Source organism: Lathamus discolor, chromosome 1 (genome assembly GCF_037157495.1).
Source record: "Lathamus discolor isolate bLatDis1 chromosome 1, bLatDis1.hap1, whole genome shotgun sequence".
Taxonomy (NCBI): Eukaryota; Metazoa; Chordata; class Aves; order Psittaciformes; family Psittacidae; genus Lathamus; species Lathamus discolor.
Window position 1 is genome coordinate 11793887 of NC_088884.1, and position 13125 is coordinate 11807011.

General features: G+C 38.6%; 2 protein-coding genes across 4 annotated transcripts in view; one reads left to right on the top strand and one right to left on the bottom strand.

The window, feature by feature from the left end:
* The window catches only part of TMEM117 (transmembrane protein 117), a 230536-nt gene that overhangs the window by 195512 nt on the left and 21899 nt on the right, over positions 1-13125 (bottom strand). The gene's annotated exons all lie outside the window — the stretch shown is intronic.
* On the top strand, positions 298-6673 carry LOC136006903 (P2Y purinoceptor 1-like). Its single transcript, XM_065664944.1, has 2 exons — positions 298-367; positions 5652-6673. The coding sequence occupies exons 1-2, from the start codon at positions 298-300 to the stop codon at positions 6671-6673; spliced, it is 1092 nt and encodes a 363-aa protein (XP_065521016.1).

Consider the following 13125-nt stretch of genomic DNA (forward strand, 5'->3'; position numbering starts at 1 on the left):
CCCAAGCCCCTGTACTTTTCTTCTCTTTCACTGCTCGAAACAGTGGCAGCCCCAGGCCTAGCTAGACTGAGGATAGGCAGTAAGTCTGTCCTTCCCTAAAAAGCAAGCAGTGGCTACTATGGCAATAGCAATTTATCCTGACTTACTGAGAGGAGGAGCTTAATGATAAAAGGTATCTCCCTTGCAGTTTGATACCTGCTCTCTTAAGAGCTGCCGTTGCATATGGAATATTACCAACACCTTGGATTAAAAATAGTACTTGCACAATAGAGTTGTGATTTTAGAAGGTCCAGATTAATGGAGAGGAAAAGCACAGACATGAATCTGGACTTCTGTATAATAGATAACTACACCATTTCTAAAACAGGTAAGAGGATGATTTATTAAGTATTCATTGCACCTGCATTCTCCAAAGCAATATATTTTTTCCTATTTAGCCATTACACACTGATTAATAAGTACACATATGTACAAATTTTGTATTGTTTTAAATTCTTTTTCACAAATGTTGTATATTGTAGGCAAATTCTTACACTTTAACTATCCTTCTACTGTACTTTATGTTTGCCATATAGCATTAGCTCTCAAGTAAGTACATGAACATATTTTTTTAATCAGAGAAATAGTAGCTTAATCACAGTAATGACTGAGTCATTAACAGGAAAGGAATTTGGTATTAGCGCAAGCTACTTAACTAATTGCATACAAATACTGCTGTATATTGCTTATTATTTCCATCGTACTGGTAGCTATAATATGCTAAATGCAGTTGAACTAAAATATGTGAAATGCTCCACTTAATACTCACATTGCATTATATATCCTTGCACATCAACTCAGCTGAATGTAAAAAGGGAATGCATGAAATGATTACCTAACAGGTAACACGTTAATGTAAAAAATGCAAATGATGCATGATATTTTTATAACAAAACTTAGGACTCACTGTATAATGCTTTATTGATTTGATAAAATTACCTGAAAAGGTACACTTTGAAAGCAGTGAAATATATTGGGGTGTGATATGGAAAACCTGTCTGGTAACTGGAACAGATTTGTACTACATTAAAACATAGTTGGAAACAGGCAAACAAAATTCTCAGAGTGATCCCGAACAAACAAAGAAACAAAAAGCAACAGCAACAACAACAACAAAAAAAAAAACAATTCATGTAAAATTAGGGCTTCTACCATAAAGAATAGCAAGCAAAAAGGAGCAAGGGACAATGAGACTAGATAAGGAATAAAATTACATAAAATAAGCTGTTAAATCAGCTTAACTTTGTTGTTGTTTTTTGTTGGCTTGGGTTTTTTCCCTTCAGGCCAAATTAGTTGCGTATTATGACTTTGTTAAAAATGTCCAAAAACCCTATAGGTATGACAGGAAGGATTATGGTTCCTAGGATATATTTACACATACAAAATCAGGTATTTTTTTAATAAGCAGACATGCTAAACCTAATGGAACTTTACAAGTTAAATGCTATATGAATGACTACCAGCAACAAACTGCGAACTACAATTAGCTATATACACAAATAAAGATTCATTTCTGTGACACAATGCTGCCTAGCTGCAAATGAAGTTTCCTCAAAAAGCATTTTTTAACTGAAACAAGGTCTTCCATCTTCTCCAGGATTTTGGAGGCCATATCACACGTACAAGGGGAACACAGGCTAGGAGAGACTTCAAGATTTAGGGCCCTGCAACCAACCAGGTCATCAGCTGAAACCTGATTGACTTTCTGTAAGAGTGTGTAGGTGCTACTGGGGACAATGACAGAGCAGCTTGTAGATAACTCCTTGTCAGAGTCACAGATCTAAGCCATGCTTCTTTAAGGACAGGAGAAGAGACAACCCAATAGGCAGATATGAAACCTGAGTAAAACAGGTAACTTTTTTAAAAACTAAAGCTTTTCTAGCACCTTTAGATCCCCAGCCCGTAGGATGGTTGGATTCATTAGACTGCAGAAACAGAAACAAGAGAAACATGAAATTCTTACCCATTAATTTAACATGCTTTCTTAATTACTCAATTGAGTGATGGAGCTTGTAAACTTCAACCCTTTCTTAGGCATATGTTTAGTATTTTAATACCAAGCCCTTCACTGAATCAGAGGTATTCCTTTAATTCTGGATGCCCCATCATGTGGTTGCTCTTTCTGTCCACTTAATGTCCGTGGACATCTCCATCAGTGGCTGAAACTGTTCAGCTGAAGAGTTAATCTCAATAAATTAGAACTACTTTTTAGCCTTGAAAACCCAATCCTACTTTCCTCAGAGTCTGGCAAGTCTGTTCTTAGTCATCACTAACAATATATGCAGCTAATCATCTGTCACAGCATAACGTCACGCTGCTGTTGCCCGTTCTGCCACTGCTAAGAAGTGTGTATGTGTGGTGGCTGGCCTTGTTTAAGAGTACATGGAGTAAGCAGTGAGCACAGCAATGTTCAGAAAGTTTTCTTAAACTACAGGTGCAGGATTTTGAGCTGTGAAGACAATCACGTCACATCCTGTATCTTGAATCATTCTGCTGGGGCTAAGACGGGAGACAGAAATCTTGCCATTTTCTGACATAAAAAAAAAATCACTTCAGAAAATCACTACCATACATATGCAGGTCTGGACATAAGGGTAGCTCGCATGGCCTCAGGTTACAACAGGGCATGTTGACTGTATTCCCACACTTAGTGAAACTGTTCTCTTATTGTACAAGGCTTCAAATTCTTCTGGTGGAAGACAACAAGTTCTTGGGGTCACAGAGCTTGGGGTCAAACCCCTTTTGTTCTTCTCTTGCTTATTATGTAACCTCGGGAAAGGTGTTCGTTTTATCTCTGCATATCTGTTCCCCTGTGTCCACGCTGTAAGTCACTCACATCAACTGGAAAACACACTGTTTCAAGAATCTAGTCTTGCCTTAGAATCATAGAATCATAGAATAGTTAGGGTTGGAAAGGACCTCAAGATCATCTAGTTCCAACCCCCCTGCCATGGGCAGGGACACCTCACACTAAACCATCTCACCCAAGGCTTCGTCCATACCTGGCCTTGAACACTGCCAGGGATGGAGCACTCACAGCCTCCCTGGACAACCCATTCCAGTGCCTCACCACCCTAACAGGAAAGAATTTCCTCCTTATATCCAACCTAAACTTCCCCTGTTTAAGCTTTCACCCATTACCCCTTGTCCTATCACTACAGTCCCTAATGAAGAGTCCCTCCCCAGCATCCTCATAGGCCCCCTTCAGGTACTGGAAGGCTGCTCTGAGGTCTCCACGCAGCCTTCTCCTCTCCAGGCTGAACAGCCCCAGCTCTACTATAATACAAAGAATTAGTACGAGACAGAGTATTTTAGAAAATTCAAATACAAATCCCGAGGTAGACACATGGCAAATGCTTACACAAACACATACCTTCTAACGACTCTCTGAGTTCCAAATGCATCTTACTCAGCTGTGGAGTTCCAGCCCCTCCAGCTACAAGACTGCCTTCATATAGTTCAACCCTGAGTGCAGCCCAGTGAACTGAAGGTGATGAAGAGGATAGGGGATTTTTTAGTTCCTAATACAGTTACAATGCTACACATCCAGGCTTTATCTCACCAACCTGCAGCAAAGTGGAGCAGGGGGCACAGCTGCCTGCCTCCCTCCATTTAGACCTACATATATTCCTTTTCCATGAGCTTGATGAGATCAAGAACCCGGCATTTCAACTCCCTCATGCAGCTATGGCTGTGATGTTTATAGCCAGTTAAGGGCTTATTTATACTGCCAATATAACTTGGAATCTAGTGTTTAGTGCCTTCATTTGTAACTATTGAAAAGGAAGGTAAAGAAGCAGGAAACACAATTTAATTCAAAGCACATGTGACCTCTGGCCAAGAGTATTTTAGGAAAAGATAACTTTCCTCTATATAGTCAAACCCCTTTTAATTGAATGCATAAGAAGAAAATATTACTTAACTATATTGTACCTACTAGAGTGGCTACATTTTAATGAGTTTACAGGGATATCTTATAAAATTCAGCTGAAGAACAAAAATTACACGGTTTGTGTAACTTTTTATATTCACAAAGGCTATGGAGAAGAGTAGGGAAAGAGAAAGAGTACATCTATCCTGGGTTAAAGTATAATGCTTCGATACTTAACAAAATAAATTTGGAGAGCAAACATTCTCCACCTGTGAAATACACTGTGAGTAGAACAGATGGCTTTCTAGCCATATTAACTTCCTGGAAAGTCATTTAACTGCTTTTATGGCTGAGCTTTTAGAGAAATAACTCTCCTTCCTAAATTTGTTGAGTACGGTCTAGTAGCTTTTCGTCAGCTCACTGACGTGAACTAGGTGAACTGAATGAATTTGCAAAGCACAATAATGCAGTCTCTATTTAGCAGGTCTTCATTGTAGCTACTGTTTGTTGTGTTTTGACCTGTGTGTGTGAATATACCTTTGGAAAACTCATATTGTACTAAGGCTGACACAAAAGCAAAACACATTATGTTCAAAAAAGCCACTACTATCAACTGCATCGTTGAAGCTGTTTGAAAATTTTGAAGGAATCAATAGCGTTTTGAAAAAGTTTTCTTGTATTTAAAGTGTGGTTTGCAGTGAATAAAATTCCACCCTGTCATCCCATCAAGCACTGTAGTGGACTCTGATCTACAAACGGCTACTTGAATAACCTTCATACAAGGCTCCTGGCATCTGCTGCATTGTTTGGAGAGAGGTTCTAGAAACAGAACAGCTGCAGGTAGTGACAGCTCGTTCTAAAAGAATATTCCAGAGCTTACTTTGTCTTTTATTAGGAGGAGTACAAAATCATTGAGAGTAAATGTAAGACTTTACAAGCATAAAAACCTGGTTTGGAAAAATACACTGCAAATCTATATTCCAGATATTCCATAATGGGCATTGATACAACCCTGGCCATAAGGAGTGAGACGAAATGAATTCTCTCTAACCCTGCCATAAGCACAGTGGCTTTGGCCTGGGACATTCATTTAGAGAAGAAAGTCAAATAAAAATAGAATAAAAATATAAAAATAATAACAAATAAAAATCCAGAGGTTTAGATGGACAGGTTGCTGTGGCCCCCATTACAGGCAGGTTTTCATCCTGATTTGTTCCAGCGCTGTCTTTTGGATCCAAGTCGCAGCCTACCACACAGAGGCCCATATTACACATGCCTCTAGGCCCAGTATGGACACTCAAGGCAACCAAAGCAAAAACGGAACGAGTGTGGGCAATTGCTGTCCACCTGTCCTCTCTTCTGCTTTTTCCAAAGGCAGACATAGACACATTAGTGGTGAGGGGATGCTGCTGTTGCTGAGGGTGTATGCTTTCATCTATTGCACACTACACTAAATATTAGACAGGAAAGAATACGAAGGTTTGAATAAATGAATAGTTCATGAATATAGCTCATGAATACCTGTTTGTGGTGGTGGTGGTGTAGAGTAAGCTTTAAGTGTTACCTACTTTGAATTTACATTTTTATTTTTTCAGATAGAGTAGAGCCTGTACACCATACCATATTCTGAATTGTTTTGCCAATTCAAGCATCCTGGGTTTAACTCAAAAATTTTGAATTTTACATTCAGTAAGTCTAATTCAATTTTTATTTGAAAGCTGTTGGTTTTTTTTCCCTTCAGGCACACTCTATGGAAAGACGGTGAATGGTACATGCACTATTCTCCTTTGCAACAGAAATCTTAAGCTGGAGTGGTATTGTTATTTGCTGATTCTGGTTTGCCTTTTCACTTTATTAGTAGGATTTCTAGGCAATATACTTGCACTTCAACATTATGTGTACTGCACGAAGACATGGACGACCAACACCATATTTCTCTTTAACCTGGCACTGTGTGACTTTACTTGGACTCTCATGGCACCCTTTTCAGTATATTATAGTCTCCAGAAGTTAACTGTCTTTTCCAGCCAAACATTTTATCAGACCATAACACTGTTTTTTAGTATTAACATCTACGGAAGTGTCTATTTCCTGACACTCATCAGTTTTGACAGATATGTAGGCGCTGTCCATCCTATCACTTCGTTAACATGGTGGGACAAAAGAAAGGCCATGTTTTGTACCATTGCAGTATGGATCTTCATAGTGATTGCATCGATGCCAGAGATCTACTACACAGTTGCAGCTGGAAGACAACATGCCATCATAGATTCCCTAGATGGTGCAGACGGACCTTTACAATTTGTAGTGCCTTTCACACTCTCCAAGGTTGTATTGAGATTCCTAATTCCAGTCACAGTCATCTTTACATGCTATATGTTGACTCTCAAAGCACTACTACAACTCAGTAAACGCCAGCAAAGAAGGAATAGACTGATTAGACCTCTGTTACTGATTTCAGCTGCTATGGTCGTATTTGCTGTTTCTTTCATACCTTACCATGTTATGATGATGGTGCTACTAATTTACAAAATTAATTGTCAACCTCCCTGTAGGAACATAAGCACAGTAAGTGTCATTTATGAAGTCACAGAGATCATCTGCAGCATCAACAGTTGCCTTGACCCAATCATTTTTACGGTAGCAAATAAGACATTCTATCAAAGAATTAAAAGAATAAGATGTCATTCCAAGTGCCAGTGCTGCTGCTGTCTGACAGGAAGCGTAAAGGACATTGCTTTGTCCCCAAGAACAATAACTTAAACACCAGTCTACAAAGACACGCATCTCCCATTGCACATTTGGCTTTGCCCATCAGACCCATTTAAAACTTGGTCCCTGTGTTGTACAGCAATCTCTTCAATAAGCAAGAATACACAGCAAAGCAGAGTAAAACTTAATGTGAAAAGAAACCCTAGCTTCACAGAATTGGAATTTTACATGTTCTTGTATAAATATACCTTAACTTTTTGTGAAATAGCACTTCTTACCTATACGTACATGCAACATAGAGTGAACAATGAAGAAAAGTTCTAAGTAGCTACTTTAATTCTTGGCCAGAAAAATACAGTAATATTAAGAACATATGGTGTTAAGGAGCCTTCTTACAGTTTCTGCTAATTATTCTTTCATCTATTTGTAAGTGCTGCTGTGATTGGACTGTGCAATTAGTAACAATCATGATGCTCACAGCTGAACTTCTCAAGCACTTGCAGAGAGGCTTTCTACAAGTACTTCATTTTAATGCTGCATGCACTGGGGTTTCTCTGACACTGCCAGTGGAACCTCATTGACTCGGGTAAGTGCAGCACATTTCCAAAAACAAACAAACAGAAAATAAAGAGTAAGATAAAGTCCCTGAGGGTAGAAGCACAGTGAATCTGCTCATGAAGCAAACAAGCACGGGTTGAAGAGCCTAAAGTCTTCCCTCAGGCAGCTTGGTTTCCAAACCAATAGGCAGGGCACAGCGATGGTGTTCCCCAAACCCCATGCAATTGCATCTGTTTCTCAGTAAGTGTTGTGCTTCAGGGGAGCCTGTGGTTCTGCCATGAACCGTGAACTCACCAACAGCAAGAAGCATGCACAGGAAAAGTTCTGAAACGCAGAGGTGCCTGAGCTGCAAGAAGAGTAAGAGACGCTGCGACACAGGCATGCTGCTTCTGTTCATTGCGGTCTTAGAGTTTCAGGACAGCCTAATCTAGCTAGGCTACAGAGCATTTTAATCATTAAGAAAGCACTATAAATCGTCATCAGAACATCCACCTTCAAGAGTCATTAAATATGTGCTCTTTTGAGACACTGTACAGACAAAATAATCATGTTCCATAATCAACCACCTACTGACCTGCTTTCTTGCCAAGTCCCACACACTACTTTGTCCGTTATAAAAGCCTGCATATCAATGAACACATTAACTTTATTTTCAGAAGCTATTAGTGAAGAAAGTACTTTTAAACACACTTTGTACGGTGTCTTAATTCTTTAATTTCCATAGTTTTAATATAATTTTGTCCTCACATGTCTCTAGGTGAAAATAATTCTATTCTACATGTATGTTAAATCTCTCTTGTTATATATTTCAATTGTATTGAGTAAAAATGTATGTATATATAATACCAAGAACATCTATTTTAATTGTCTATAACTGTCACATGAAATGAAGACCAGGTCCTGAAACACTTTACATGTATATACATGTACTAGCAAACTCATAGAACCTTGTAGCAAAATGGTATGCTTATATTCTGTTCAGGGGAGCTATGTACTCACTTATTGCAAGTGCTGTTTTTTCCCTTTGATAATTTCTTTTAATTTCTCTTATTTTAAAAGAAAAATATTCACCTCCTTTTTATCGTGCATGAACTGTCTATTGCCAACATGACAGGGTTATTAACAATGTATTGGCTTCCTTAAGGAAGAGAGCTTTTTAATCCATGAATGTGTAACTAACAGCAATTGCCTACTACAACATAGGCATACTTACTTACATCTCAGACTGATACAGAAACAATGTTAATGGCATTTAGTGACAAAGGTGCTCTCAGCATAAAAAGGGATAAACCAGGAGAGATTAGTGTTGAAGCTCTGGGCTGAATGAGGTTATTGCACTCAGCAGATTGCACCTAAGATTGTAAACAGTAAGCTATTTTCAAAATCAAACACCCGCTATTTTTACCCTTCAATCTGTCTTTAAAGGTACAGATACGCTGTTTCTTTCTCCACCTCAGTATTGCTTTTCAGCAAGTTACTTTGCCTGTCTTCAGACTGGGTAAAATTCAATGTGAAATCAAAATACATTTTCTAGACACAAAATTAAACATGAAAACTCACTGCAGTCCCGGGCTAGAAAAGATAACTTCACACTTCTGGGAAGCAGAGATTCTCAGGTTCTACCTACCAGGACTTCTAAAATGTGAGCCCTTTCAAGAGACACAACAATGACTTAGACCATCAGCTTCTCTAAATTTTCTAGGGATTTTTAATAGCAGAGCAGTTGCTTTTGTGTTCAGACGGATCAATTTATTGTCACTGTATTGTATCTACTATACATATGCTCATATAACTACTACATACTAAGCAAGTATGTTACTAAGGAAGGAAACATTCAACTCAGTAGAAACTCTGAAAACATTATTAAAGTCACTTCCTGATTTCGGAAAAAATTGGAATTGTTTCCTCCTGAAGTGTCGCCTCTAACACCTACGCGAGCAGCCTGTGCTCACAAGTACCCAAAGTTGGCAAAATGAAACTAAACATTTCAATTAAAGATTGGATTGAAAGCCTCCAGTGAGCTCAAGACAAATGCAGTAATTAAAAGCTGTTCTGCTTCACAGCTAACCTTTTCACATGATATGCAATGCCTTTTGCTAGAAGCATTAATGCAGATTGCAGAGATTCTTAAGGAAAGTCTAGCATTTCTCTGCCTGTGTTTCTGTGTGTAGAAAGAAAACTAAGGCAACAGTAAGGAAACGTTTGAAAGTCAATGTAAGAGTCTGATTCCAAACAAAAAAAAGAAAAGCTAGAGAGAAATTTAATTCTGCTCTGGTAATCAGAACATAAAACTCATTTAACAGAACAAGAATGACCTTTATATTCTCAGCATGACTGAGCTATGCAGTATATTCACATGGAAAAATGCAAAATTAGATGCTTTTTATCTTCTCTTAGCATCACCCTACCAAACGGCTGCATGGTCCGAGGCACACACAGTAGAGCAATGCCAGCAACTGCCATCATGGGGCTGGGAGAGTATCAAGGAGTGCTTACTCTGCTGTACCAGTGACCAAGGAAGTACCATGGAAGCAAACAGGCTTTTGCAGGGAAGAATCCAGATCTCAGCCAACTCAAAAGATTAAAGTTGTCATGAAATGTATATATCCAGATAAAACTGATTGCTGCTGCATATCCGTTCATCCTCTTTGACCTCAAAAATATAAGCAAGAAATACAGGAAACATGTATGGTAGTCCTGCTCTAAATTCTTTGCTGGGGACAAGCAGGAGCAAGGTGCAGGCTGCTCTAGTTCACTTCCGTAGCACTGAGTAAGGTGGATCAGTTCGCTGTTTCACATTCACCTGCAGAACAAGGGACAAACTATTTTGACTCTGAAACTCTATTAAAACGCTTCTTAATTTTTTATCAATAAAGACATCTCTAACAGAGGTCCCAAGGTACTCACACACATAACAGAAAAAGGGGAAGGAAAAGCAAAGAAACCACCTTATTCTTCTGAAAATATAATTCCAAATGAACCCCGAATAATGAACAGAAGGAAAAAAAGAAGACGGGGCATTCCTACAAAAAGTATCTGTGTCACAGTGCCTCTGTCATCTGTTGTCCTGGCCTGGGCATCTCACACAATAGGTCTTGTGCTGGGCTGAGTTTAAAGGCATTGGGTAATCTTTAAAAGTCATCTTCAGAACACAAAACCAATGAAAAATCCTTCCATCTCTTACCTTCAGCACATAATATTCGGCTGTGAATACACCCTAGTAGCTGGTAAGGTTTCTAGACATTTGTTTTCCTGTTCACAAGTGATTCTATAATCAATTAAAAATACTTTTTAAAGTGGTTTTGTTCAACTAGGCTGAACTAATGCTAATGTTGTCCTGACTGAAATCAAAGGTTTTCTACAAAATAAGTATTAAAAGGCAGAAGACATCTGTTCATATTTACTTGGTCATATTTTTATTTGGAAATAAATGCTCCTAAAATGTTTTACGATAATATTTCCCAGATAGCATGACATAAACAAATAAAGTTAAATAAGTTCATTCCATTTTGCTACAATAAGTCAACAATAAACTAAACAGCTAAGAGCGAAAGTCAACATCTACTATAACAAGAATGTTGCAATACTGGTTTCTCACAGATCTTTGTTTGGATTAAATCTGAGGCAATTAAATGCCCAACTGTTACGAGTTTGAACACGTTACTGATTGTTGTAACAATGCATTAGCCTACAAAATTGACTGGAGGGTACCTTTCATGTCCCATATCTCAGCTCTGAGATATTGCAGTGATGAACATCTTTGTGATGGACTAGATGAATACAAAGTAGACCATAGCCTGAGAGATTTGACTGTTTATGCATGTGCTCAGCAAAACAACTTTCTCATTTACTACTGTAAATTCAGCACCGTTTTATAAGAAAAAATTGTTAAAACAAAACCCTCTAAGTTGAAGAGATAAATTCTGCTACAAATGTCCCAAAGCTGCTTTCTAAGGAAAGCCGTCTTCATGCATCTACTGTTCTCCACTTGTCTTTGTAATACCTTTATCTCACAACTACCTTTTCACACTTACTAAGATACGATCTTAACTTTTTTAAATAAAAATGTTCAAATCTTCCTGAAAGTTTGGTTTTCTCTTCAATAGACATAAATGAATATATTCTAATATCAAAGTTTTTGTTTTCCACACCTCAGAAACACTTCACTTGACACAAAGCTGTGACAAACAGTACCACAAGGTAGCTAAAATAGTTCACTTTTACACACTGCTTCCTTCAATGGAAACCAGAGCTCTTTTAGTAGAACAAAACTTATGCCTAGACTGATTATACAAATGGAGGAACCATGGCAGAGGCAGGTAAGGTGACTAAGTCCACCATCTGCTTGTAGGGAAATGTAGTTTCTCTGCTCCTTAGGGATCCATGAGTTTCAGGGCTGACAAGTCTACCCACAATGTGGCTGCAGCCCAGTCAGACTTGATGGGATGTGCTGGCCCCTCTGCAGGGACCCACCACCCCTATAGCACCCAAGCTCTTTGTTCAGGCCTTCTCCCAACTTACCACTTAGCAGCTCTATCCCTTCCTCTTCACATGACTCAGCACGGATGGGACTTCCTCCAGCTGGGAAAGGTGAACTTTACTCAGAGAGCACTGCAGCTCTCCACTTTTGCAGTCTAAGGTAAAATGCAGCCTAATGTCACAAAACGTCATAGTCAAGGTCTCAGCTCCTGACCTAGCTAGAAAACTGATGTCCTCGCAAAGTACATCATGTGCTAGGGCAATGGGAACCTCGGATCTCTGGTTTCCCACCAGTCCATCCAACACCGGTCAGAAGACCAACATTAGCATTCAGGCATCACTCCACCAGGTTTCTTGTGCAGCCTGTCTTACCCAATTTTGCTGGTCTCAAGGGCCTGGTGCAGGTGAGCAAATGCAGGTGAAATGTATAGCACCCCGCCTTCCTCTAAATTGCCACATAGCCTTTAAAGACTGCTTGCTATTTCTCAAAGAAAAAAGAATAGAAATACAAATATTCATGGTAATGTACATTCATCTTTTAATACAAAAAAAAAAAAAAAAAAAAGAAGAGGAAAATGGACTTTCCTGCTACAAGGAAAGGGCTGACATTTTCTGTCAGGCAACCAAGAGCAGGGTGGTAATGGTCAGTGCCATCTGCTGCACTGAATGTTGCAGGGGATTCATAAAGGCACCACATCTCCCTCTTTGCTTTGCACTAATGTCATTACTACTACCTAGATGCAATAACCCAAATGGCTGTGGTGAAAAAGCTGTAAAATGCATATCATGTGGAAAGACTTAAAGCTATGCCAGAATTATAGTGTGTAAGCAGGCTTAATTCTGAATTTTTCTGTATCTGTCGATTTCTGTTATAGAGGCTTAACATTTCCTTTCAATTATAGACTTACTTTACTCTTACTAATGTTACTACTTCAGGTTTAGACAATTGTGCTGATGCAGTTAAAAGCAAACCTGTAAAAATAGATATTGATTTCCTATAATGTTTTAGAACATTTTTTAGTGGGGAAGCAACTGAAAACCTTGTGTTAGCAATAGAAAATGCTAACGCATTTTGTTCTTGAGTTGTAGAACTTTAAATTCTATGTGACTGCACCCCAGGTTCTAAAATGAATGTGAAAAAAAATCCCACAGTAGATGTCCTCGCTGCATAACAAAAGTCAATTAGAGGGCATGCAAGTATTAATTATATTTTTGCACTCTTTATCCCTGAAGAATTTTTATCATTTTTAAGAAATCTGTGGGGTTTTTCAACAGCCAGGCTATAAAAGTAATGTTATGATTTTTTTAATTTTAGAGCTACAATGTTTCATCATCTTATATGTAATGCCTACAGAAACTACATTTTCCTTCTTTGAATTCATTGGAATCCCAATTTCACATTAGGTACAAGGAGCATAGCAGTATTTATATCCCATATAATGCTGATGCTGAACTCTGAAGGGCAG

Bases quoted from the DNA above. Each gene is read 5' to 3' on its own strand.
- LOC136006903 (XM_065664944.1), top strand. From the start codon at position 298: ATGGAGAGGAAAAGCACAGACATGAATCTGGACTTCTGTATAATAGAT. The intron at 368-5,651 runs GTAAGAGGATGA...TTTTCCCTTCAG, and splicing joins CTACACCATTTCTAAAACAG to GCACACTCTATGGAAAGACG.